General features: G+C 41.7%; 1 protein-coding gene across 2 annotated transcripts in view; it reads left to right on the top strand.

Annotated features, from left to right (window-relative positions):
* LIN7A (lin-7 homolog A, crumbs cell polarity complex component) overlaps positions 1 to 25,331 on the top strand; it is an 84,874-nt gene that overhangs the window by 54,794 nt on the left and 4,749 nt on the right. Inside the window, exons 2-5 of one of the 2 annotated variants that reach the window (XM_073651600.1) lie at positions 2,300 to 2,418; positions 5,281 to 5,352; positions 13,495 to 13,704; positions 16,965 to 17,176. In XM_073651600.1, coding sequence (XP_073507701.1) covers positions 2,300 to 2,418; positions 5,281 to 5,352; positions 13,495 to 13,704; positions 16,965 to 17,176 — 613 coding nt within the window. Of the gene's footprint in view, positions 1 to 2,299; positions 2,419 to 5,280; positions 5,353 to 13,494; positions 13,705 to 16,964; positions 17,181 to 25,331 lie in introns of both variants that reach the window. The other variant, XM_073651601.1, reaches the window with a different exon arrangement.

Below are 25,331 nucleotides of genomic sequence, written 5' to 3'. Positions count from 1 at the left end.
TTATTATTTTTTTTAAAAAGCGCATTAAAACTGACATTATTGTAATTGTTTTTCATTATTTTTTAGTAATTTTATAGGAAGAAAAAAATCTCTTTTATTCTCCCTCTAGAATATGGGGACATAGAAATATACTGCTATGTACAGATGTATCAGTATTATCTGCTGTGGAGTCAGAACCTGAAATACAGATCAAATGCATAAAATTCTTCCACTGACATCATCAGACGCTGTGGCTCAATTGTTTTAGCTCCTGCCTGTAATGTTTTAGGTTGAGAGTTCTAATACCGTGGAGACTCCCGGCACCCGGCAACATCAGAGGTATTTTTCCTATTGGTTCATTTTGATCACTGTGATACACCCTATTATAGTGATCGAAAGCCAATAATTAGTAATGTCACCCCCCGTGTCATCCCCTTACTCAGATTAATTTTTTTTATACTTTTTATTTCTTTCATTTTTTGCAGTTAGGGTTAGGGTTGGGCTTAGAGTTAGGGTTGAGCTTAGGGTTAGGGTTGGGCTAAGGGTTAGGGTTGAGGATAGAGTTAGGCTTAGGGGTTTTCAAAAGTAAAAAAAAAAAAATGATGACAATATGACCACTAGTGCTGAGCGCAAGTGCTCGCTACTCGAGTTTGCATCGGGTGCTCGTGTATGCGCCGAGTATCGCGGGTGCTCGAGTGACATGCTTGAGTCTCTGCCCCACATGTTTCTCATCTGTTCGACAACCAGAAAAAAGCAGGATTTGCCTGCCATACACATGCAATCCCCTCATGTTTTTTTTGTGTAAAACAGCCGCGAAACATGCAGGACTTGAGTATGTCACTTGAGCACCCGCGATACTCGGCACATATCCGAGCACCCGATGCAAACTAAAGTAGCAAGCACTTGCGCTCCACACTAATGACGACATATTCAATATGACGACCTAATGTTATCAAATTCTGTGTAGTACCTTTGGGCTTGAAATCCTCACTATAACCATGGATAAAATCCTTGAGGGGTGTAGTTTCCAAAATGGGGTTTCTGCTGTTTGGGCGCCTTAGGGGCCCTGCAAATGTGACATGTCGCCTGCCATCTATTTCTGCCAATTTGTGTTCCAAAATTCAAATATTGCTCCTTCCATTCTGAGCCCGGCAGTTTGTCCAAACAGAACATTTTGACTACATATGGGCTATTACTGCGCTCATAAGAAAGTGGCTATCGAACTGTGAGTTCCACTTTTTGGTGTTACCTCTTGCAAAAGTGAGAAATTTGGGGCTAAAGCAAGATTTTTGTGAAAAAAATTAACTTTTTCAATATGACGACCTAATGTTATCAAATTCTGCGTCGTATCTGTGGGTTCAAAATGCTCACTATACCCCTGGATAAAATCCTTGAGGGGAATAGTTTTGAAAATGGGGTCACTTGTGGGAGGTTTCCACTGTTTAGGCACATCAGGGGCTCTTAAAATGTGACATGGCATCCGCTCAAGATTCCAGCTATTTTTGCGTTCAAAAAGTCAAAAGGCACTCCTTCCCTTCTGAGCCGTGCCGTGCGCCAAAATAGTAGTTTTCTCCCAAATATTGGGTATCGGTGTACCAGAGAAATTGCCCAACGAAAGTTGGTGTCCATTTTCTCATGTCACCCTTATAAAAATATAAAAATTGCGGCTAAAGTAAAATTTTTGTGACGAAAAGTAAAATGTTCATTCTTTCTTTCCAGTGAAGAACCTGAAGGGTTAATAAACCTCTTGAATGTGTTTTTCAGCACCTTGAGGGGTGAAGTTTTTAGAATGGTGTCACTTTTGGGTATTTTCTGTCATATAGGCCCTTCAAAGTCACTAGAAATGTGATGTGGTCCCTAAAAAAAATGGTGTTGGAAAAATGAGAAATTGCTAATAAACTTTTAACCCTTCTAAATTCCTAACACAGACATGTGAATAACACCAGACGTGAATGGGTTTGTTTTTTATGTTTGAAAATCAAGGAGCGAACATTTACTGTACATGATTCACAAATGTCTGAATGAGACCTTAGAGTTGAACTTGGCTCATTCATCTCTGGCTATTCTCAGAAGTAGAATTTTAATCCAGTATATGCCAAATAAATGAATATTTTATGTGATAAGTCTGAAAAGCCATATCTGTACAATGCCTTTAAATTTTGAAAACAAAGTGGAATGTACAATTCTTGACTGGAACTCATTGCTTATAATTCTGGAATCATTGTCAGTAGTAAATGCCTTTCCTCTGAGGCAGTCTGCTGTGAAAGGCTTTGTATTTGCTTGCCTATGCATAATAATTGTTTTTGGCTTTCTTATTCAGATGTTGCCAGAGCTATACAATTGTTGGAGAAGTTAGAGAATTCAGGAGAGGTGCCAGCTCACAAGATACAGTCTCTGAAGAAAGTTCTGCAAAGTGAATTCTGTACTGCAATAAGGGAGGTATGATAAGGGCCATGTATGTGAAAAAAACAATGCTGTTTTTTGGAAAATTCATTCCCTTTCATTATTTTTGAAACTTTAGATTTTTTTTTCTCTGTTGAAAAAGTAAAGATTAATTTTGAATAACTGGTCTGCAACAGAAAATCCATTCTGTACCTCTGGACAGGTTATTTTCTGCAGAACGTGCCTGCGTTTTTTACAAACCTTATTCGGATTTATGGAAAAATTGCAACAAATCTACCATATGTAAAAATGCGCTACGGCTAATTCACCCAGGTTTTTTTTGAGGAGTGTGTGTGTATGTGTGTGGGGGGCAATTTAAGGCTAAGTTCCCATGATGAGTGTTTGGTGCATTTTTGAGGCTGTATATTTTGGCTGTGCAAAAAAAAAATGCCGTGTCTTACTGTACCAGCAAAACTTAAAGGGAACTTGTCAGGTCCCCCATGTCCTCCTACCCAGCAGCATTCACAAACATGTGACTAAATTCCCGGCCTAACCAGCCCTGTATAATGTTATTCAGTTGAATTAATGTTTAAAACAAACATTGATAACCTCGCTTTTCCTATGCTAATGAGGGCTAGTCGATGGGGTGTTAGTTGACCCAGACGAGTCAGTCCTCTTCCATGCTATCACGCGCCTGTGAGCGTGATAACATAAGTAGCACGAGCGGCGTCATTGCCAGCTCATGCAAATCTTGCACATGCGCGCAGCTCATTTAGACAACCTCACTGCTCCTCTGTAGCCAGGTTTACGCTTCCCATCTTCAGAGGCGCACTACACATGACTGGAAGTTCAGAAGAGTCGTATTTAGTCATATGTATGTGAATGCTGCTGGGTTGGAGGGCATGGGGGACCAGAGAGGCTCCCTTTAATGGATGTATATAAGTCTCATGCCCACTGTGCTTTTTTTTTTAACCCTGCGGAAACTGACCTGTGTTGTGCTTTTGAAATCCATAGCATGTCAATCTACGCTTGCTGTAAATATGCGTGTTATTTTCCCCATAGACTTGAATGAAATGAGGAAAATCCACAGGTAAAAAAAATTGCATATGCGTTTACTTTGGTTCCGCAGCGTAAATGAAATAAAAGTGCATTCAGTCAGCACATGACTTTATCCATCAAGTTTTATCAAAACGAAGTACCTGGAAGTTTTCAAAGCACAGCAGTTTTATTTAAAACATGACACGTGAAAAAAAAGACAAAAAAACGCAGCTGAAAAATTATGTTAAAAAGGCGTGTAAAAACCGTAAGTAACCTAATTTAGAAAACTGGTGCAGAAATGCTGCAGAAAATCTGAATTATCAAAAATGCCCCCAATACTCATCATGGGAACTTTTCCCAAAGGCGCATAGACAAAAAAAACACATTAAAGACTTGTGCAGATGATCGCATTTTCCGTGAGAGTGCGATTCGACAAAACATCGGGCCAACGTTATTCCATGGGGCCGTGCACATGCCTAATTTTTTCCTCTGACTGAGGAAAACATTGCAGCATGCACAATTTACATTCATAAATCAGATTGCACTCAGCCATGCAAGTCAATTGATCCGTCAAAAAAATTGGACCACACAGAGATGGTATTCGAGTGTGGTCTGATTTTCATGGACTGACAGAATGGAGAAGACGGAGAATCGGATCACACTATGATCACATTCTGATCAAACTCTGATCAGGATCAGAGTGTGATTAGCATAATCGGTCCGATTTTCTCAGATGAGAGAACGTAAGGTCGTGTGACCCTATTGTAATAATGCCTGTGTCTTTCTGAACAATTAGAGTATGTTAACATGCAGTTCCTTTGCTGCATTCATTTTTTAATTAAAAATGCTGAAAATTGGCAAAAAACACAATGGCAAACCGTCATTAAAAAGTATTGAGGCTGCGCTGCCTCACTGATATCATTGTGGATATACTCCAGTAAAAATGCTGTAGAATTGATGTACTGTATTTAAAATAATACATTCCAGGTCAATAAATGCAAGGAAAAAAATGAAACGTGTTAATAAGATTTTAGAAATCTTATTTATTTTTCTGTTATTGTAAAATGCTGTTTTTTTCCATCCTATAGAATGATAAAAAAATGCTATATGTGAAAAAACATTAGACATTGTTAATTTATATGCCCAAATCGTAAATTATCATATAATATAAATATTACAGTATTAATTAAGGATAATATTATGACACAAATAGCTGTGAAATTATTAATGACACAGAAATTAAAGAGCCAAAGCGGTTTGTTTGGGCAAGTTTAAGCTCATTTGCCATCGGAGCCAAACAGATTCTTTCCAACTGGATATGTGCCTTAGTATCGCCTAAATTAAAGCTCATTTCCAAGCAAGATGATATTCATTAAATCACAGAGATGCCTTATGTTTCCTTGGTCAACAAGCTGAACCAGACGTGCTATATTGTTTCTAAATATCCTAATAGTTATCATTTTTTACAATATTTTAGCAATACAATTATCACTGTTCTTCCATTTTATATATAATACAAAACATTGCGGTATATTATTTAATGTGATTATAATAAATGGTTACATAACACAGGGCTATTGCTTCCTAATAATGGTATGGTGTATCAATTGAATGTGCCCGAAAATTATAATAGGTTGTAGTCCAACCTATGGGACTCCTGACAGTTACTGAGAACACGTGGTTCTGGCAGTCAGACACCCACGATTGGTAAGTGATAACATAGACTGGTGATATGCCATCACCTGAACGTAAGGGATGGCATATCAAAGAATACCCATTTTTAATAAGATTCTGAAAATCATTCATATAGCTCTGTGCAAGTCTAATATATACAATCACTTTATTAATACTGCTCCTTTTGTATCTTATACACATTTTCAGGTCTACCAGTATATGCATGAAACCATTCCTATTAATGGCTGCCCCGAGTTTCGGGCTCGAGCCACTGCAAAGGTAAGATCCCAATGTCTTGTTCCGTTACCATTCACATGGCAGACAAGTATTTATTTCTTAAAAAGAAATATCCTTTTTTCTGTACTGTTATATAAGAGACAGCACTGTCTTGACTGGAGTGAGCACTGCAGATGAAGCACAGGCAAGTCAGTGTCAATCCCCAAAAAGAGAGGCAGGACATGTAAAACCAGGGTGTGGAACAGTGCACTGAGCCTCTTGGCCATGCCAGGGGTGCACCAAGCACCCCACTTAGTGTTTTCTGATTAAACTTAAAATCACACCTTTAATGTTCTAATTGTTGTCGAACTGCAGAATGAGGCAACAATTAGAACATTAAAGGTGCGATTTTTTATAATGGCTATGTTCCCTAGAAGGCTATGTGGTGAGTTTATACTGTCGGTTTGGGCTGACAGACTCTACAAAGAGAATCTGTCTTCAGGATTTTATACCTCAAACTAATTGGATATATGTAAATGTGCTTTAAAGCTAATTAAATTCTTACCTTTCTTGTTTTAAAGCTAATTAAATCCTTACCTTTCTTGTAGAAATCAGTTTTAGTGTCTTGGAAAAATCCATAGTTGAAATTATATGCTAATGCAGTGGGTGGGTGCTGCACTTACAACTCGCCTGCACTTACAGCTCTCCTGCACTTACAGCTCTCCTGCACCTATAACTCTCCTGCACCTATAATTCTCCTGCACCTATAACTCTCCTGCACTTACAGCTCTCCTGCACTTATAACTCTCCTGCACTTATAACTCGCCTGCACTTACAGCTTTCCTGCACCTATAACTCTCCTGCACTTACAGCTCTCCTGCACTTACAGCTCTCCTGCACTTACAGCTCTCCTGCACTTACAGCTCTCCTGCACCTATAACTCTCCTGCACCTATAATTCTCCTGCACCTATAACTCGCCTGCACTTACAGCTTTCCTGCACCTATAACTCTCCTGCACTTACAGCTCTCCTGCTCTTACAGCTCTCCTGTACTTACAGCTCTCCTGCACCTATAACTCTCCTGCACCTATAACTCTCCTGCACTTACAGCTCTCCTGCACGTATAACTCTCCTGCACTTATAACTCGCCTGCACTTACAGCTTTCCTGCACCTATAACTCTCCTGCACTTACAGCTCTCCTGAACTTATAGCTCTCCTGCTCTTACAGCTCTCCTGCACTTACAGCTCTCCTGCACCTATAACTCTCCTGCGCTGACAGCTCTCCTGCACTTACAGCTCTCCTGCTCTTATGCTCTCCTGCACTTACAGCTCTCCTGCACCTATAACTCTCCTGCACCTATAACTCTCCTGCACTTACAGCTCTTCTGCACTTATAACTCTCCTGCACTTATAACTCTCCTGCACTTACAGCTTTCCTGCACCTATAACTCCCCTGCACTTACAGCTCTCCTGAACTTACAGCTCTCCTGCAGCTATAACTCTCCTGCACTTATAGCTCTCCTGAACTTACAGCTCTCCTGCACCTATAACTCTCCTGCACTTACAGCTCTTCAGCACTTACAACTCGCCTGCACTTACAGCTTTTCCCCCTCTGCTGCTTATCTCCTCTCTCTGACTGACAGATCGCTGAAAAATAAGTGACCCATCAATCAGAGACAGGAGGCAGACAGAGGTGAGTAATATGGAGAAAAGATGAGAGCTGTAAGTGCAGTGGGTGGAGACTACACTTATAACTCATTAGCATATAATTTTAATTATGGATATTTCTAAAACAGAAAAACTAATTTCTACAAGCAAGGAAAGGATTTAATTAGCATTAAAGTGCCTTTACATACATTTCATTAGTTTGGGGTATAAAATTCTGATGACAGGTTCTCTTTAAAGAGAGTCTGCCAGCCCAAACCGACAGTATAAACTCAGCACAAAAAGCAAGTCGGAGCTGGTGCTATCCCAAAGAGACCATCTGAGTACCTGTCATGGGTTTGTAGACACTTATTTTGATCTCCACATTGTGATGTTCACTAACTATAGCACTGGCCACTTTATGATAATTTTTACTGTGCCTGCTGTGACAGTTAATATTGATTTTGCATTGAGCACTTTACATGCGCTTTGCAACAAGAGCAGTTTACATCACAGTTGTTCATAATCATGTTACATTTATGATTGTGAATTACTATGTGAATCATTTTTATTTACGAATTTTATAATTTAGTTACCCTTCCTTCTGGATGTCGCCATTCCATCTTGTGATTCATTTTTCAATTCTCTCTTTTTAAATGTCATCTCTTTTATATTTACTCTGTCCAATTTTTGTATGTATACATATTTATGAAGGGGCTTATATCCCATGTACTATATGTAGACACTTTATATACATTTATGTGCAGATATTATCAGGTCAGACAGAAAAGAAGGATTAATGTGAATTTTAGACAAATTGTGATGACTAGAAAATAGAAAAACCTGTTGCCACCAAATGCTATGTAGGAGGTTTAATTTAATTATTTAATTCTTTTGTTTGCTACCCAATGTTACTTCAGACTTCTGAATCCTCACAGTGTGCACGCCACACGGTGTCATGATTCTCCAGTTTTGGCAGCGAGAGTGGGCAGTCAAGTTAACGCAAGTATGCGATTTGCATTTTTACAGCCACATTCTGACTAGACATATGCGGCCTCGCTCACTTCCTTTGTATTGAACGAGGTCAAGCACGTCTAGTAGGAATGTGGCCGGAAGTATGCAAATTGCATACTTGCAGTCATGTGACCGCCCGCTCTCGCTACTGACACAAGAAAATCCTGACAGCTTGCAGTGCGCGCACTGTGATAATTCAGAAGTCTGCATTCGAAGGGTGACTGATTTTTGGCAAAATACTAGAAACCCCTTCAAGAATATTGGCTAAAATTTTTGTACTAAACTTAGTAATGTACAAAGTGATACAAATGTATAAAAGTGTAGTTAAAGAGGATTTTTTTGTCCTAATAAATATTTTTCATATTTTTTTCACACCCACTAATGTTTTTTTATGTGAAATACTATTAAGATCACTTGAGTTTTCTTTCACAGGGAAATTGATATGGGATATGCATTTGGTTGCTTTTATTGGAATAGTGTTATGAAAATATTTTACATACATTACATCTCATTTCTTTGTTCCCAGTGTATAATAACCACATGGGATCTTATTCAAAGTAGACTATATCTTTCTACAGCATTTAAATTGATGTATGTAAAATAAGGGTGACTTTTCTAACACCACTAGGAAATGGAGATACCTTGTTCAGCTATATTGTCTCAGGAAATAAATGACTTAGGAAAACATTTACAGTTTAACATATGAAAGATCCAGCAAAGTATCTCTTTTTGCCAATAATGCTCACTTAAACAATTTTCAGTATTAAAAAAGATACAGTTGGTACGGAAAGTATTCAGACCCCTTTAAATTGTTCACTCTTTGTTTCATTGCAGCCATTTGGTAAATTCTAAAAAGTTCATTTTTTTATCTCATTAAAGTACACTCTGCACCTCATCATGACTGAAAAAAAACAAATGTAGATTTTTTTGCAAATTTATTAAAAAAGAAAAACTGAAATATCACATGGTCGTAAGTATTCAGACCCTTTGCTCAGACACTCATTTTTAAGTTACATGCTGTCCATTTCCCTGTGATCCTCCTTGAGATGGTTCTACTCCTTCATTGGAGTCCAGCTGTGTTTAATTAAACTGATTGGACTTGATTTGGAAAGGCACAGACCTGTCTATATAAGAACTCACAGCTCACAGTGCATGTCAGACCAAATGAGAATCATGATCTCAAAGGAACTGCCAAAGGAGCTCAGAGACAGAGTTGTGGAAATGCACAGATCTGGCCAAGGTTACAAAAGAATTTCTGCATTACTGAAGGTTCCTAAGAGCACAGTGGCCTCCATAATCCTTAAATAGAAAAAGTTTGGGACCACCAGAAGTCTTCCCAGACCTGGCTGTCCAGCCAAACTGAGCAATCATGGGAGAAGAGCCTTGGTGAGAGAGGTAAAGAAGAACCCCAAGATCACTGTGTCTGAGCTCCAGAGATGCAGTAGGGACATAGGAGAAAGTTCCACAAAGTCAACTATCACTGCAGCCCTCCACTAGTCGGGCCATTATGGCAGAGTGGCCCGACGGAAGCCTCTCCTCTGTGCAAGACATTTGAACGCCCGCATATAGAGTTTGCTCAAAAACACATGAAGGACTCCAAGACTATGAGAAATAAGATACTCTGGTCTGATGAGATGAAGATAGAACTTTTTGGTGATAATTCAAGCGGTATATGTAGAGAAAACCAGGCACTGGTCATCACCTGCCCAATACAATCCCAACAGTGAAACATGGTGATGGCAGCATCATGCTATGGCGGTGGTTTTCAGCTGCAGGGACAGGACGACTGGTTGCAATTGAAGGAAACATGGATGCGGCCAAGTACAGAGATATCCTGGATGAAAACCTCTTCCAGAGTGTTCTGGACCTCAGACTTGGCCGAAGGTTCACCTTCCTACAAGACAATGACCCTAAGCACACAGTTAAAATAACAAAGGAGTGGCTTCAGAACAACTCTGTGACCATTCTTGACTGGCCCAGCCAGAGCCCTGACCTAAACCCAATTGAGCATCTCTGGAGTGACCTGAAAATAGCTGTCCACCAACGTTCACCATCCAACCTGACGGAACTGGACAGGATCTGCAGGGAAGAATGACAGAGGATCCCCAAATCCAGGTGTGAAAATCTTGTTGCATCATTCCCAAGAAGACTCATGGCTGTACTAGCTCAAAAGGGTGCTTCTACTCAATACTGAGCAAATGGTCTCAATACTTATGACCATGTGATATTTCGGTTTTTCTTTTTTAATAAATTTGCAAAAATTTCTACATTTTTGTTTTTTTTCAGTCAAGATGGGGTGCAGAGTGTACTTTACAGAGAAAAAAAATGAACTTTTTAGAATTTACCAAATGGCTGCAATGAAACAAAGAGTGAAAAATTTAAAGGGGTCTGAATACTTTCCGTACCCACTGTATTCTTTCTAACCACTAAAATAATATAAAAAAAACTATTCAAGTTTGCTTTTATCGCTCTGACTGCACTTGTATCCCTCGCTTTTTTTTTTTAGTACATTACATATTAAAATGAATGGTGTAATTCAAAATTACAACTCGGCTCTTAAAAAAAGTAAGCCCTCATATGGGTATGCAAGTGAAAAAGTTAAAATGATATGACTCTTAGAAAGGGAGGAAAACATTTAATGAGAATGAATGAGAATTGGTCATACCAGGAAAGGGTTAACAATGCAAATGATCAAGTAAGTACTAACATTCATGCTCCAGTCAGGAGACCCGCGGCCAGTCTATATATTGTGGTCCGATCTCAGACCAATTTGCACGGACGTCTGAATGAGCCATGAAACATACATATCAGGACGAGGTAATAAAACCTTCATATAATTGATCAGAACCCTTTATATTGCACAGCACGGGAGTGTCCCAGTACTGATCTAACACAACCAGGACAGAGTCAGTATACAGTACAGACCAAAGGTTTGGACACACCTTCTCATTTAAAGATTTTTCTGTATTTTCATGACTATGAAAATTGTACATTCACACTGAAGGCATCAAAACTATGAATTAACACATGTGGAATTATATACTAGACAAAAAAGTGTGAAACAACTGAAAATATGTCTTATATTCTAGGTTCTTCAAAGTAGCCACCTTTTGCTTTGATGACTGCTTTGCACACTCTTGGCATTCTCTTGATGAGCTTCAAGAGGTAGTCACCGGAAATGGTTTTCACTTCACAGGTGTGCCCTGTCAGGTTTAATAAGTGGGATTTCTTGCCTTATAAATTGGGTTGGGACCATCATTTGTATTGTGCAGAAGTCTGGTGGATACACAGCTGATAGTCCTACTCAATAGACTGTTAGCTGCTTTTTTCTTGCCATAATACAAATTCTAAGTAAAGAAAAACGAGTGGCCATCATTACTTTAAGAAATGAAGGTCAGTCAGTGCGAAAAATTGGGAAAACTTTGAAAGTGTCCCCAAGTGCAGTTGCAAAAACCATCAAGCGCTACAAAGAAACTGGCTCACATGAGGACCGCCCCAGGAAAGGAAGACCAAGAGTCACCTCTGCTTCTGAGGATAAGTTTATCCGAGTCACCAGCCTCAGAAATCGCAGGTTAACAGCAGCTCAGATTAGAGACCAGGTCAATGCCACAGAGTTCTAGCAGCAGACACATCTCTTCAACAACTGTTAAGAGGAGACTTTGTGCAGCAGGCCTTCATGGTAAAATAGCTGCTAGGAAACCACTGCTAAGGACAGGCAACAAGCAGAAGAGACTTGTTTGGGCTAAAGAACACAAGGAATGGACATTAGACCAGTGGAAATCTGTGCTTTGGTCTGATGAGTCCAAATTTGAGATCTTTGGTTCCAAACACCATGTCTTTGTTCGACGCAGAAAAGGTGAACGAATGGACTCTACATGCCTGGTTCCCACCGTGAAGCATGGAGGAGGAGGTGTGATGGTGTGGGGGTGCTTTGCTGGTGACACTGTTGGGGATTTATTCAAAATTGAAGCCATACTGAACGAGCATGGCTACGACAGCATCTTGCAGCAGCATGCTATTCCTTCCGGTTTGCGTTTAGTTGGACCATCATTTATTTTTCAACAGGACAATGACCCCAAACACACCTCCAGGCTGTGTAAGGACTATTTGACCAAGAAGGAGAGTGATGGGGTGCTACGCCAGATGATCTGGCCTCCACAGTCACCAGACCTGAACCGAATCGAGATGGTTTGGGGTGAGCTGGACCATAGAGTGAAGGCAAAAGGGCCAACAAGTGCTAAGCATCTCTGGGAACTCCATCAAGATTGTTGGAAGACCATTTCCGGTGACTACCTCTTGAAGCTCATCAAGAGAATGCCAAGAGTGTGCAAAGCAGTCATCAAAGCAAAAGGTGGCTACTTTGAAGAACCTAGAATATAAGACATATTTTCAGTTGTTTCACATTTTTTTGTTAAGTATATAATTCCACATGTGTTAATTCATAGTTTTGATGCCGTCAGTGTGAATGTACAATTTTCATAGTCATGAAAATACAGAAATTTCTTTAAATGAGAAGGTGTGTCCAAACTTTTGGTCTGTACTGTAAGTGTTCTCAAGGTCCATTTGCATTACGTATTAAATGACCACTGACCGGTGCCATGTTCGCTGATCGGCAGTAGCCTGGTTACACAGGCAGACCCCGCTTCAGATGTGCACTGAATGATCTGTAGTACATTGCTCAGTGCACGTTGGCTGCCATTGTTCTCAGGAGAGCAGGTCCAGTTTCCACAGGATAATATGCTGCCAAGAAACATGAACTTTAGTGCAAACCAAATGTTCTTTCACCCGACCAACGAGTGCTCTGTTCATTTGTTGGGTGATTGGCAGTCCGTTTAGACTTGGAACGCTCGTTCACAATAATCATAATGTAAGTGGACCTTAAAGAAAGATCCCTGCAAACAGCTTTTTCTCGTGCACAGTTAATTCTGTATCTTTATTTCCCTAAAAGCCAAGCTGCAGCTGCATCTGGATTAATAGAATTAATATTTAGATTTTGAACATTCGGGTCTAATGCACTTAGGCTGGAGAATTTAATTAGCTCTTGTGTTGCCTTATTTAAACCCTAATAATGGACCCTAGCAACACTAAATCATTGCTCCATTATATTCTAATATAGCCTGCAGCGCCCCCTGCTGTGGCCACCCTCAAAGCTCCCATCTTTTCAAACTAAAAAGCAGCTAATTTCTCTAGATAGATGCTAAGTTAGGATAAGACTTTTCTCTCCCATTAGACAATGGATGTTTGCCTAGATGTCGATAATTATGTAAATACAGAATATTGGATAAAGCGTAGAGTTTTTACTGTAATCTGTTTTTCACATCTATTCAGATACAATATGTGAATTTGTTGTATTGTTCTATTTATGAACATATATTGTTCTCTACTTGCATCTTGCTATTGGCACGACCATGATTAACTTCTTATAACAGTGCTCATGTTCACTGAAAGCATCTTTTGTCAAGGTGACAGGATAATAATAAATAATATTATGTTTATGATTCATTTTCTTTATGACTTCATGTGAAACGTATGTACTTTTATTATAGGCAACGGTTGCTGCATTTGCTGCCAGTGAAGGCCATTCTCACCCTCGTGTCGTGGAGCTGCCTAAAACTGATGAAGGCCTTGGCTTTAATGTCATGGGAGGAAAAGAGCAGAATTCGCCAATTTACATTAGTCGCATTATTCCAGGAGGTGTGGCGGAGCGACAAGGAGGACTTAAAAGGGGAGACCAGCTGCTTTCAGTAAATGGAGTGGTATGGATAATATGTCCCTATCTGTTGACCTAGTCAGTCTTATCTGCTAGAACAATGTTAACACTAAGCAGCTATGTTTCAGTAGGTTATCGGGTAGATGAGTAGCGCAAATCTAATTGTCCATTTACACTGCACAATTATCGTGAACAAGTGTTCATTTCACGATAATATTGTTGTGTAAACAGGTTGCCGATCTCCTGATGAATGAGCAGAACGCCCAGTCATCGGGTGAAATAATCATTGTTCTCGGCAGCTCATTGACTGGTGTAAACAGGACTCATGCTGCCGAGAACAATGGCAGCCTGTACAAACTGATTCATTACAGATTGTTCAGTGCACATCTGGCAGCATGGCTTGTCTGTGTAAACAGGTTATTAAAGGACCACCAATTAGTAAATATTGCCGATTGGCAGTCTTAATGTCGTAAGTCGGGTGGTATCATCTAAGACCTCTTCAAAGATATATACTACATACAGGATATGATGTACATACCGTATGTCTCCACCATTACCTTTACTCACATTTGATGGACTCTAATATCTCCCAAAACAAATTAAGTAGAGTATCACAACATGCTGTCAAAACCATTTCCAGGCTGCAACATATGTACCAACCACTGGGTGGCCACACAGAGGCACAAATAGAATATTCATTTCATGACTAAGTATCACAAAGTCATGTTTTAATCCGATGGTATTATTTTATTATTTTTTTGCCACCCATATCAGGACAGGTTGAGTTAAGAACAAATGTAATGGAGGAACACCAGTCGAATCATTGGGATTTTACAAGATTTTACCACAATTGCAATAATAGTTTTTGAAAACGTCAACTTCAATCTCAAACTTTCAAAAACAGCAAAAACATATGTAATTAGATGTGGTTTTGTAGTATTGGTGCATCACTCGGCTGCACTATTACTACCCTGTATGAATAAGCTCATATTTGTGAATTGTGTATTTTTGTGAGAATGTAGAATAGAGTAGTATGATGTAAGTTGTACTTGGCATCTACAGTACATGCATTGTCAGTAAAGGAACCCTATGAATAATGATCTCCTTACAGTCATATAATTTATGTTGGTCATAAATTGACCACAGACAGAAATTGTTGAACCATCTGTTTTTTTGTAGTATTTATAGGAGTTGTCTGGAATATTCCAAAAGATTCCAGTTATATAATAATAATAATAATAATAATAATAAAAAATATATATTTACCAGTTAAATCGCCTGGTACTCCAGCAGTGCCTCTTTGGTTATCCCTGCTGGTCCTGCAGCTATGACATCACATACATTGTTCCTGTGATCACTGCTACCACTGGGGTCAATTGGGTATTTCAGAGATTGGTGGTTAGGTTCAGAAGAGATTCCATCAGTAAGAACTCTAGCAATCAGTAAGCTAGCCCCTATTCTGTGGATATGTGATAACTTTGTAAGATGGCAATAACCCTTTCTCCTGTGCATTGCCATCAGGATACTAGAGGGAGAGTATGTCTACTTGTTGAAGTAGTAGACATACTGTATGAACACCAAGATATTTCTGGAATTTTCCACAATTATTTGAATTAAAACTTTATTTTTATTGCTTTAAATAAATTAAAGTTGGTGTTACAGCCCAATGGCAGGACAGGTTCGGTGACTAGTTTGGGCACACAGTGCCCTACTTAAATCCCAATGATCCACCCATCTCTTGCCAGTTTTTGTTTTGACTTGAAGCTCAAGGTTTGCATATACTGGATTGATCCTTTGTGCTGTGACCAGACTCCTATTTTAAGTATTATCTGCTGTTTAACTCATTAGATGCCCCTTTGGATTTGACCCCTGAGTTGTATGACAACTCTTCTACCTGATCTCCTGGACTTGAACTCAGCTATTTCCATTATTATGTGTTTGGTATCTAATTTTGCCATTGTTCCCAATTGTCTGGTCCTGACACATCTAGCTGACGCTGCTTCCCCCAACCCACTCCACCGGCCAGTTGCTACTCCGTGGACACAAACGGGGGCCTCTGAAGTGAATACCACTGTGCCCTTGGGATCTGTTAAGCCCAGTGGCTTGCATTAAGTCTTTCATTGGTAGCCTATTGGAGTTGACAGATTCACTACAGTCAGCATGTTGAATGATGCTAACGCATTTTAAGCCTTATAGTCGGAATGACAGTTTTGTTCATTACTCATGAGGCTTGAAAAGCTCAGCATCATTTAAAATGCTGACTCTGTTTAATACGAAGTGATAGAAATTAAAGTTTTAAGTCAAGTGGAGATGGAAACTTCCTTTGATTAAAAATATGCTACAGCTTCTATAAAGACCTATCGATCGCCATGATTAAAGACTAAAAATACACCCAATGTAGTCTAACCCAACAGTATTATCCTATTAAACTCCATCTGACTCATCTTTTAGTACCTACAGTATGGGTTAGTAAGATAAGGGGGCAGAGGGAGAGAAGTAACACATGACTAAGGGATCAGATCACATTGCAGTCCATAACCACAGAGTTGTGACATTATTTTTTATTAAACATTAAAAGGAAACTGTCAGCAGGTTTTTGCTACCTCATCTGAAAGCAGCATGATATAGGGGCAGAGATCCTGATATATCGCTTACTGGGCTGCTTGCTGCAGTTTTGATAAAATCACTGTTTCATCTACTGCAGATCTATCAGTTCTCTGAATGCTGAGCTCTGTATAACCCCGCCCACACCACTGATTGGCAGCTTTCTGTGTACACTGTGCATAGGCAGAAAGCTGCCAATCAGTGGTGGGAGTTGGTTGCACATTGTTTATGAATATGGAGAATTACATGGCAGAAAGTTTGCTTGTCAACTAGTCATAATCTCCTGATGATAAAATTGTGTTTTTATTGAAACAACAGCAAACAGCCAGGTAAGTGACACTGCACTGTAATGAGGGACTGCCTCTACATTATGCTGCTCTCAGATTAGGTGGCAAAAACCTGGCGACAAATTCCCTTTAAATTGGAGAAATAAAACATTATTTTAAAGTATTCACCATTCTAGAGGGTTACTAGAAGTTAAGTGAACTTGTTAGGTCCCATATTCACCGCTTTCCTTTGCCAACTTTTATGACAAACTGTGCAGTAAGTGGCTAATGCTGCAACAAGGGGTTCAGTGTTCTGTATATGTCCCTGTTACGAATAATATCACCTGTTTATATCTTATTGGGCCGAAGAGCTTATTTCCTCCCATTATTAGATTATATAGTAATGATGCTACATCTTGTTTTTCTATAAATGCAGAGTGTGGAAGGGGAACATCATGAGAAAGCAGTTGAGCTGTTGAAAGCTGCAAAAGATACTGTTAAACTTGTAGTGCGATACACGCCCAAGGTGCTGGATGAAATGGAGGCTCGTTTTGAGAAGCTGAGGACCGCAAGACGCAGGCAGCAACAACAGTTACTAATTCAGCAGCAGCAGCAACAGCAACAACAGGCACAACAGAACCATATGTCGTAGGTGAGAGTTTTCATTGCTTTCACTTCTTATCTGTGAACATTGTAGTGCGTTGAAATAAAATCAAAAGCATAGGTAGAAAAAATAAAAGGAACTTCCCCAAAAAATTCCCAAAAATTCAAGTATAAAACATATCAAAAAGGCAATAGTGGGGATTATTGCCCATTAAGAATTGCACACAGATGAGGCTTGCAATAGGATGCAAGTCACACACATGTAAAGCACAGGGCCCAGCTAACAGCCTATTAAACGCCCATACTATTAGATCATGCAGGCTGCCCGGCACTCTATAAGAGCATCACAGGGACAGGACCCTAGCTTACAAGGTCACCATTGATGGGCCTGGCTGCATCCTGTAAAAAATATAAAATATGCAGAAAAATAGAGTATAAATATAAGGTATTGGTCGATATCTTGGCCAAACTATGCAAGCCTACAACCCACGTCAAGGGTCTTCACTATCTTGCAAGTGCATTAGTCTTCACGATTACAGACCTAACTGTTACATTATTATGTGTTTCTCAACTGCATAACATAATAATACACAACTTTTTTTGGTTTGGACAGCATGTCAGGTTCACTTTAAACAATGGGGTAACTAGAGACCGATGAGCCCCAGTGCAAAATTTCAACCTGCCCCACATCCTTCATTTTGGTCAGATGTATGTAGCATTCTAAATCCTATAGGGAAACATGTGTTGCCCCCCCATCCTGATCCCCTTTTGGGTATGTGTCCCCCATACTGGGCCCCTTTCAAGTACATATAATATATACTGTATATGTATATGTATGTCCCCCATCCTTGGCCCATCCTGGTATACATGTCCTCCATCCTGGGCCCATCCGGTATATATGTCCCCCATCCTAGGCCCCCTCCTGGTATATATGTCTCCCATCCTGGTATATATGTCCACTGTACTGGGCACATCCTGGTATACGTGTCCCACATCCTGGTATATACTATATGTCTCCGATCCTGAGCCCATTCTGGTATATATGTCTTCCATCCTGGTATATATGTCCCCCATCCTGGTATATATGTCTCCCATCCTGGTATATATGTCCCCCATCCTGGTATATATGTCTCCCATCCTGGAACACTTCCTAGTATATACTGTACGTCCCCCATCCTACCTATCTGTCTATCTATCTATCTATCTATCTATCTATCTATCTACCTATCTATCTATTCATCTCATATCTATCTATGTATCTATCTATCTTTCTATGTATCCCATATCCATCTATCTCATATCTATCTATCTTACAGTATCTATCTGTTATCTATCTTTCTATCTATCCCATATCTATCAAACTATCTATCTAATCTATCCTATATAAACAGTGCAAAAGTTTTCCCACCTACAAAGAATGGAGAAGTCTGTCATTTTTATCATAGGTACACTTCAACTGTGAGAGACAGAGTCTAAAAATAAAAAAAAGAAAATCACATTGTATGATGTTTACATAATTAATTTGATACAATAGAAAAACAAAACTTAATATTTGGTACAGAAACCTTTATTTGCAATTATAGAGGTCAGATGTTTCCTCTAGTTCTTGACCAAATTTGCACACACTGCAACAGGGATTTTGGCCCACTTCTCCAGATCTTTCAGGTTTCGGAGTTTTTGCTGGGCAACATTGAGTTTCAGCTCCCTCCAAAGATTTTCTATTAGGTTCAGGTCTGGAGACTGGCCAGGCCACTCCAGAACCTTGAAATGTTTCTAACGAAGCCACTCTTTCATTGCCCTGGGTATGTGCTGCAGGTAATTGTCAAACTGGAAAACCCAGTCACAACCCATCTTCAATGCTCTTACTGAGGTAAGGAGGTTGTTGGCCAAAATCTCGCAATACATGACTACATCCTCCCTTCAATACGGTGCAGTCATCCTTTCCACTTTGCAGAAATGCACCTCCAAAATATGATATTTCCCCCACCATGCTTCACGGTTGGAATGGTGTTCTTGGAGTTGTAATCATCCTTCATCTTCCTCCAAACACAGTGAGTGGACTTGATACCAAAAAGTTCTATTTTGGTCTCATCTGACCACATGACCTTCTCCCATGCCTCCACTGGATCATCCAGATGGTCATTGGTGAACTTCAAACGGGCCTGGACATGTGCTGGCGTGAGCAGGAGGACCTTGCATGCCCTGCAGAATTTTAATCCATGATGGTGTAGTGTGTTACTAATGGTAATGTTTGAGACTGTGGTCCCAGCTTTCTTCAGGTCATTAACTAGGTCCTCCCGTGTAATTCTGGGCTGATTCCTGACCTTTCTCAGATTCATCCTTACGCTATGAGACAAGATCTTGCATGGAGCCCCAGGCCAAGGAAGATTGACTATCGTCTTATATTTCTTCCATTTTCTAATAATTGTGCCAACAGTTGTTGCCTTCTCAACAAGCTGTTTGCCTATTGTCCTGTAGCCCATCCCAACCTTTTGCACGTCTACAATTTTGTCCCAGCTGTCCTTAGACAGCTTATGGTGGAAAGGTTGCAGTATGATTGATTGACTGTGTGGACAGGTGTCTATTATATAGGTAACGAGTTCAAACAGGTGCAATTAATACAGGTAATGAGTGCAGAGTAGGAGGGCTTGTTAAAGAAAAACTAACAGGTCTGTGAGAGCAAGAATTGTTGCTAGTTGATAGGTGATCAAATATTTATTTCATGCAAGAAAATGCAATCTAATTATGTAAAAATGATACAATATGATTTTATGGATTTTTTTTAGATTCTGTCTCTCACAGCTGAAGTGTACCTATGATAAAAATTACAGACCTCTCCAATCTTTGTAAGTGGGAAAACTTGCAAAATTAGCAGTGTATCAAATACTTATTTTCCCCACTATAGGTGCCTGCCTGCAGGTTACAATCCACCAACCTATGTTAAATTAAAAAACAAAAAAAGTGGGTGGCACTCAATAGCAAATCCCATGTAAAAAGACTGGTGTAATTATTTGCCCATGTGAACAGGTGGCAATGTTTAGGCTCAAGAGCAAGTGAGCATTTGTCAAGCTTGAGAAAGACTCATTTGCTCTTGAACAGAAACTTTACCACCTAATCACATAGGCCAATAAACATACTGGGTTTTTTGCATGGAATTTGCTATTGAGTGCTGTCCACTTTTTTGCCATCTATGTATCTATTAGTGTTGAGCGAGCACTAAAATGCTCGGGTGCTCGAAGCTCGGGCCGAGCTCACCGTGATACTCGGGTGCTTGACCCGAGCAACGAGCCGAATATTAGCCTATGGGAGACCAGAGCATTTTTGCAGCGGCATCCCCGGCCGTCTGTAGAAAGCCTAAAAAGTGCACAAAACGATAGTGACAGTGCTCAAATGACATGGGGACAGCATGGGGATCGCCCCAGGAAGCATTTCTGACCCCCAGGTCACTGCTGTCAACAATGTAGTCAGAGGTATTAAGCCACTTTTACGGTCTCACAAAAAACCTTCAAAAAACGAAACTGTTTTCCTGTGAAATATGTTAAGGAACATCCTTTCCAGGGTAAAGACTTGTGTATAAGGTAAAATAAGGCTGTGCGCCCACAATGCATTTTTTAAGCGTTTCCGCAGCGGCAAAAACGCTGCAGAAACGCTTAAAAAACGCATGGTAGAAGGCCTGCCATGTTCCTCAATGATAATCCGCATGTGCTGTGCACATGCTGCAGAAATTTCCGCTGCGGATTATCATTGCAGGAAAAAACGCAGCACTACCAATTATTTTGCGGAAGCGCTGCGTTTCCGCCGCCATTGACTTGCATTGGAACGCATGGATTCCACATCACTGTATATGTAGATGCGCATTCCATGCGTTCCAATGTGCGGATGGTACCCGGGTGTGGAGGACAGGAGACTCTCCTCCAGACCCGGGTACCATAGAACCTGTGAAAAAAAGAATAAAATAAAAAATAAATGTTATACTTACCTTCTGATGGCCCCCGATACGCTCGTCCTCCCATGCTGGCAGCTAGCGATGGACTGAAGGACCTGCAACCACTTTCCAAGTGATGCTAAAATCGCTTGGAAAGCGCTTGTCAACCCGCATGGGGAAATGCATGTGAAGAACGCTTCACATCCGCATGTCCCTGGCAGGAAAAACGCATGTACAATCCGCATGTACAATCCGCATGTGTTTTTTCTGCCAGGGGAGATGCAGAAACGCTCAGGAAACATCCGGAGCATTTCTGCATCGTAGGCACATAGCCTAAATAACCAAAAACAAAAATACTCCTCCACACCTTGGGCTATGTTCACACGTAGCATTTTATATGCGTTTTTGCACTTTTGCTTTCCACCGTGACAAATGCATTCACCGAGAAATGTCATTTTAACATTTTACAACCTTATCTGGCCATGTGCTGTGTGACACATGCATACAGTGCTGAAAAGACATGGGAACAGCATGGGGAAGACCCCTGGAAGCATCTCTGACACCCAGGTCACTGCCTAAAAGTGTGCCCATCAGAAGTGATCCTTGCTGCATCAGAAGATGCAGACTTGCAACTATCCCCGTGCAAGTCCTTGTCCCAGGGCAGTGTTCAATTGTACCTCCCCCATTCCTTGCAATGCAAGCGCAAATATGCAGCCAACCACCCACCCACCTGCAGGCTGCAATACTATACTGCTAGCTTACACTTGAAATGGGGCCTTTTAGTTTGGAGGAGGCCGAAGCTGGCCACTACCTCATGGCTGCGTCGGCGGCGAGGTCTCCATACTCAGTCCCTAGCCGCCACTATTTGTCCCGGGAACCTTCCCCACACTTTTCTTAGCCTGGCCTACTTTAGGGCAGCATTGGACGAGCCCACCAGACAACCAGAGACTCCTCCGGTGGGTCCTGGCTTCTCCATCAGGGGAGTTGAGAGTGCCAAGGTGAGGAGCATGATGATGATGATAGAAGTTAGCATCTGCTTTGTTTTCTTGGAATGCAAGAGTAAGTGTGCAGCCTGCCACCCACCAACCCCCAGGCTGCATTACCATACTGCTAGCTTGCACTTGAAATGGGGCCTTTTAGTTTGGAGGAGGCCGAAGCTGGCCACTACCTCATGGCTGCTTCGGCAGCGAGGTCTCCATACTCAGTCCCCAGCCGCCACTATTTGTCCCGGTAACCTTCTCCTCACTTTTCTTAGCCTGGCCTGCTTTAGGGCAGCATTGGACGAGCCGACCAGACAACCAGACTCCTCCGGTGGGCCCTGGCTTCTCCATCAGGGGAGTTGAGAGTGCCAAGGTGAGGAGCATGATGATGATGATAGAAGTTAGCATCTGCTTTGTTTTCTTGGAATGCAAGCATAAGTGTGCAGCCTGACACCCACACACCCCAAGGCTGCAATACCATACTGCTAGCTTGCTTTCACTTGAAATGAGGCCTTTTAGGCTTGTGGAGGCAGATGCTGGCCACAATGTCATGGCTGCGTCGGCGGCCTGGTATCCATACTCAGTCCCCAGCCGCCCGGCAGCCGGGTGTCCGCACTCGGTCCCCAGCAGCCCCCATTTGTGTCGGTGCACCTTATACACAAGCGCGCATACCAAAACATTACCTGTGCCCTCCCCAGTGCATTTAGTGGGAAGGACAGTCTATTCTGCTGTAGTGTGTGCACGCCAACCCCCTGTTCATGGCACATGCGAAGATGCCTCCCGCCCTGCACCTGTCATTGCAGACTTGCAACTATCCCCGTTCAAGTCCTTGTCCCAGGGCAGTGTTCAGGTGTACCTCCCCCATTCCTTGCAATGCAAGCGCAACTATGCAGCCTGCCACCCACCCACCCCCAGGCTGCAATACCATACTGCTTGCTTGCACTTGAAATTGGGCCTTTTAGGCATGTGGAGGCGGAATCTGGCCACCACGTCATGGCTGCATCGGCGGCCTGGTATCCATACTCAGTCCCCAGCCGCCCGGCGGCTGGGTGTTCACGCTTGGTCCCCAGCCGCCAGGGGGCGGCTGGGTGTCCATACTCGGTCCCCAACCGCCCCGCGGCCGGGTGCCCACACACGGTCCCCAGCCGCCTGGGGGCGGCCGGGTGTCCATAAACGGTCCCCAGCCGCCCCTATTTGTCCCGGTGCGCCTTATACACAAGCGCGCATACCAAAACATTACCTGTGCCCTCCCCAGTGCATTTAGTGGGAAGGACAGCCTAACCACAACCACGTGGACAAGTGAATGTGGCCAGGGATGGTCCATCTGACTGACACCTTCACACTGGGTTAATATTGTGGAAGCCGGGACACAGTTGGACACTGGGATGCAACACGTCCTCCAGACATAGAGGATTGCGGGTCCTGGGTCAATCAGGCTTCAACACAAAGTTCAGAAGGTAGACAGCAGCAGTGGTCAGCCTCCTACACAATGAGTAAATTATTCATGATCATGAGGCCATCCATCTCCTTAGCTTTCTGTTCCTTGGAATGCAAGCGCATGTATGTAGTAGCGGCTAGGCCTGAGGTGGTCTGCGTTTTGGCGCATATCCTACCTCCTCCAAGGATTGCTGGATGTTTTCCTGCTACTATCCCAGTTCTATGACTCCCGTTAAAACAAAGCTTCAGGTGATGAATGATGGATGAGGTGGTGGCAAAGGAGAAAAAGCAGGAGGAACACGGACCATTCACATCAATATCAGGCCAGTTAATCACACATGTCTTGTAGGATATGTTTCTGTACCAAAAGGAGCGGTTCAGCTAAACAGTTATAGGGCATACAGTGAGTGCAATGCCTACCAAAAATTTCAAGGCACTCCAATGCCCCTTGGAAGTGACATGGAGGTCAGAGGGCCTTAACTAAACCGTTTTTTCCATTTATAGCAACTGGGTCTCCTGTACACTGTTGGCCTAAGCAGTGAATGGAAGTTTTTCTAAAAATTATGAGGAACTGAAATGCCCCTTGAAACAGACGTGGATTACAGCGTACTAAAAACCTTCTACCCATTATTGGGGAGTGGGTCTCCCTTAGTGTTCGCCTATGCATTGAAAAGCAAAAGCTGACTAAAATTAGGAGGAAATGCAATGCCCGTTGGAAGAGTCGTGGAGGTTAGAGGTAATTAAAAACAACATTTCAATGCCCCTTGGAAGAGCTGTGGAGTTCAGAGAGGTTTAACAAGACGGTTTTAATGCCCCTTGGAAGAGACGTGGAGGTCACAGTAGCTTAACAAGACGGTTTTAATGCCCCTTGGAAGAGACGTGGAGGTCCCAGTGGAATAAAAAGACAATATCAATGCCCCTTGGAAGAGTGGTGGAGGTTACAGTGGAATAAAAAGACAATATCAATGACCCTTGGAAGAGAAGTGGAGGTCACAGTAGCTTAACAAGACGATTTTAATGCCCCTTACAAGAGCCATGCAGTACAACATATTAAAAACATTATTCCCATTATTGGGGATTGGGTCTCCCATAGTCTTTGCCTATGCCTTCGAAGCAAAAGCTGCCAAAAATTAGGACGGAGGAACTTGCAATGCCCCTTACAAGAGCCATGCAGTACAGCATATTAAAAACATTATTCCCATTATTGGGGAGTGGGTCTCCCATAGTCTTTGCCTATGCCTTTGAAGCAAAAGCTGCCAAAAATTAGGACGGAGGAACTTGCAATGCCCCTTACAAGAGCCATGCAGTACAGCATATTAAAACATTATTCCCATTATTGGGGAGTGGGTCTCCCATAGTCTTTGCCTTTGCAAAAGCTTTCCAAGAAAAAGCTGCCAAAAATTAGGACGGAGGAGCTTGCAATGCTGGCAACATGGAACACGGTCACCCTGGTGGTATAGTGGTGGTGGAGGCTGAGGATAAGGAGAAGAGCAAAAAACAGCCAAAATTAGGAAGCGTATACCCATGTGTGGGTGTGAAGCGATGCATGGAAATACACCTCCCGAAATAACATAGTGGATTTGAGTTTATGTTACTCTGCTGTCATTTGGTGGTGATGAGAAGTCTGGCGCAATCCAGCCCTTGTTCATTTTGATAAGGGTCAGCTTGTCAGCATTGTCAGTTGCCAGGCGAGTGCACTTATCAGTTATAATTCCCCCAACGGCACTAAAAACACGCTCCGATAACACACTAGCGGCAGGGCAGGCCAGGACCTCCAAGGCGTACAGAGCGAGTTCATTCCAAGTGTCCAGCTTGGATACCCAGTAATTAAAAGGCACAGAGGAATCACGGAGGACGC

This window comes from Phyllobates terribilis, unplaced genomic scaffold (assembly GCF_046119375.1).
Source record: "Phyllobates terribilis strain yellow unplaced genomic scaffold, ASM4611937v1 Scaffold_11__3_contigs__length_659146591, whole genome shotgun sequence".
NCBI lineage: Eukaryota > Metazoa > Chordata > Amphibia > Anura > Dendrobatidae > Phyllobates > Phyllobates terribilis.
The sequence above is the reverse complement of the archived record's forward strand: the minus strand, read 5'-3'. Positions and strand labels throughout refer to the sequence as shown.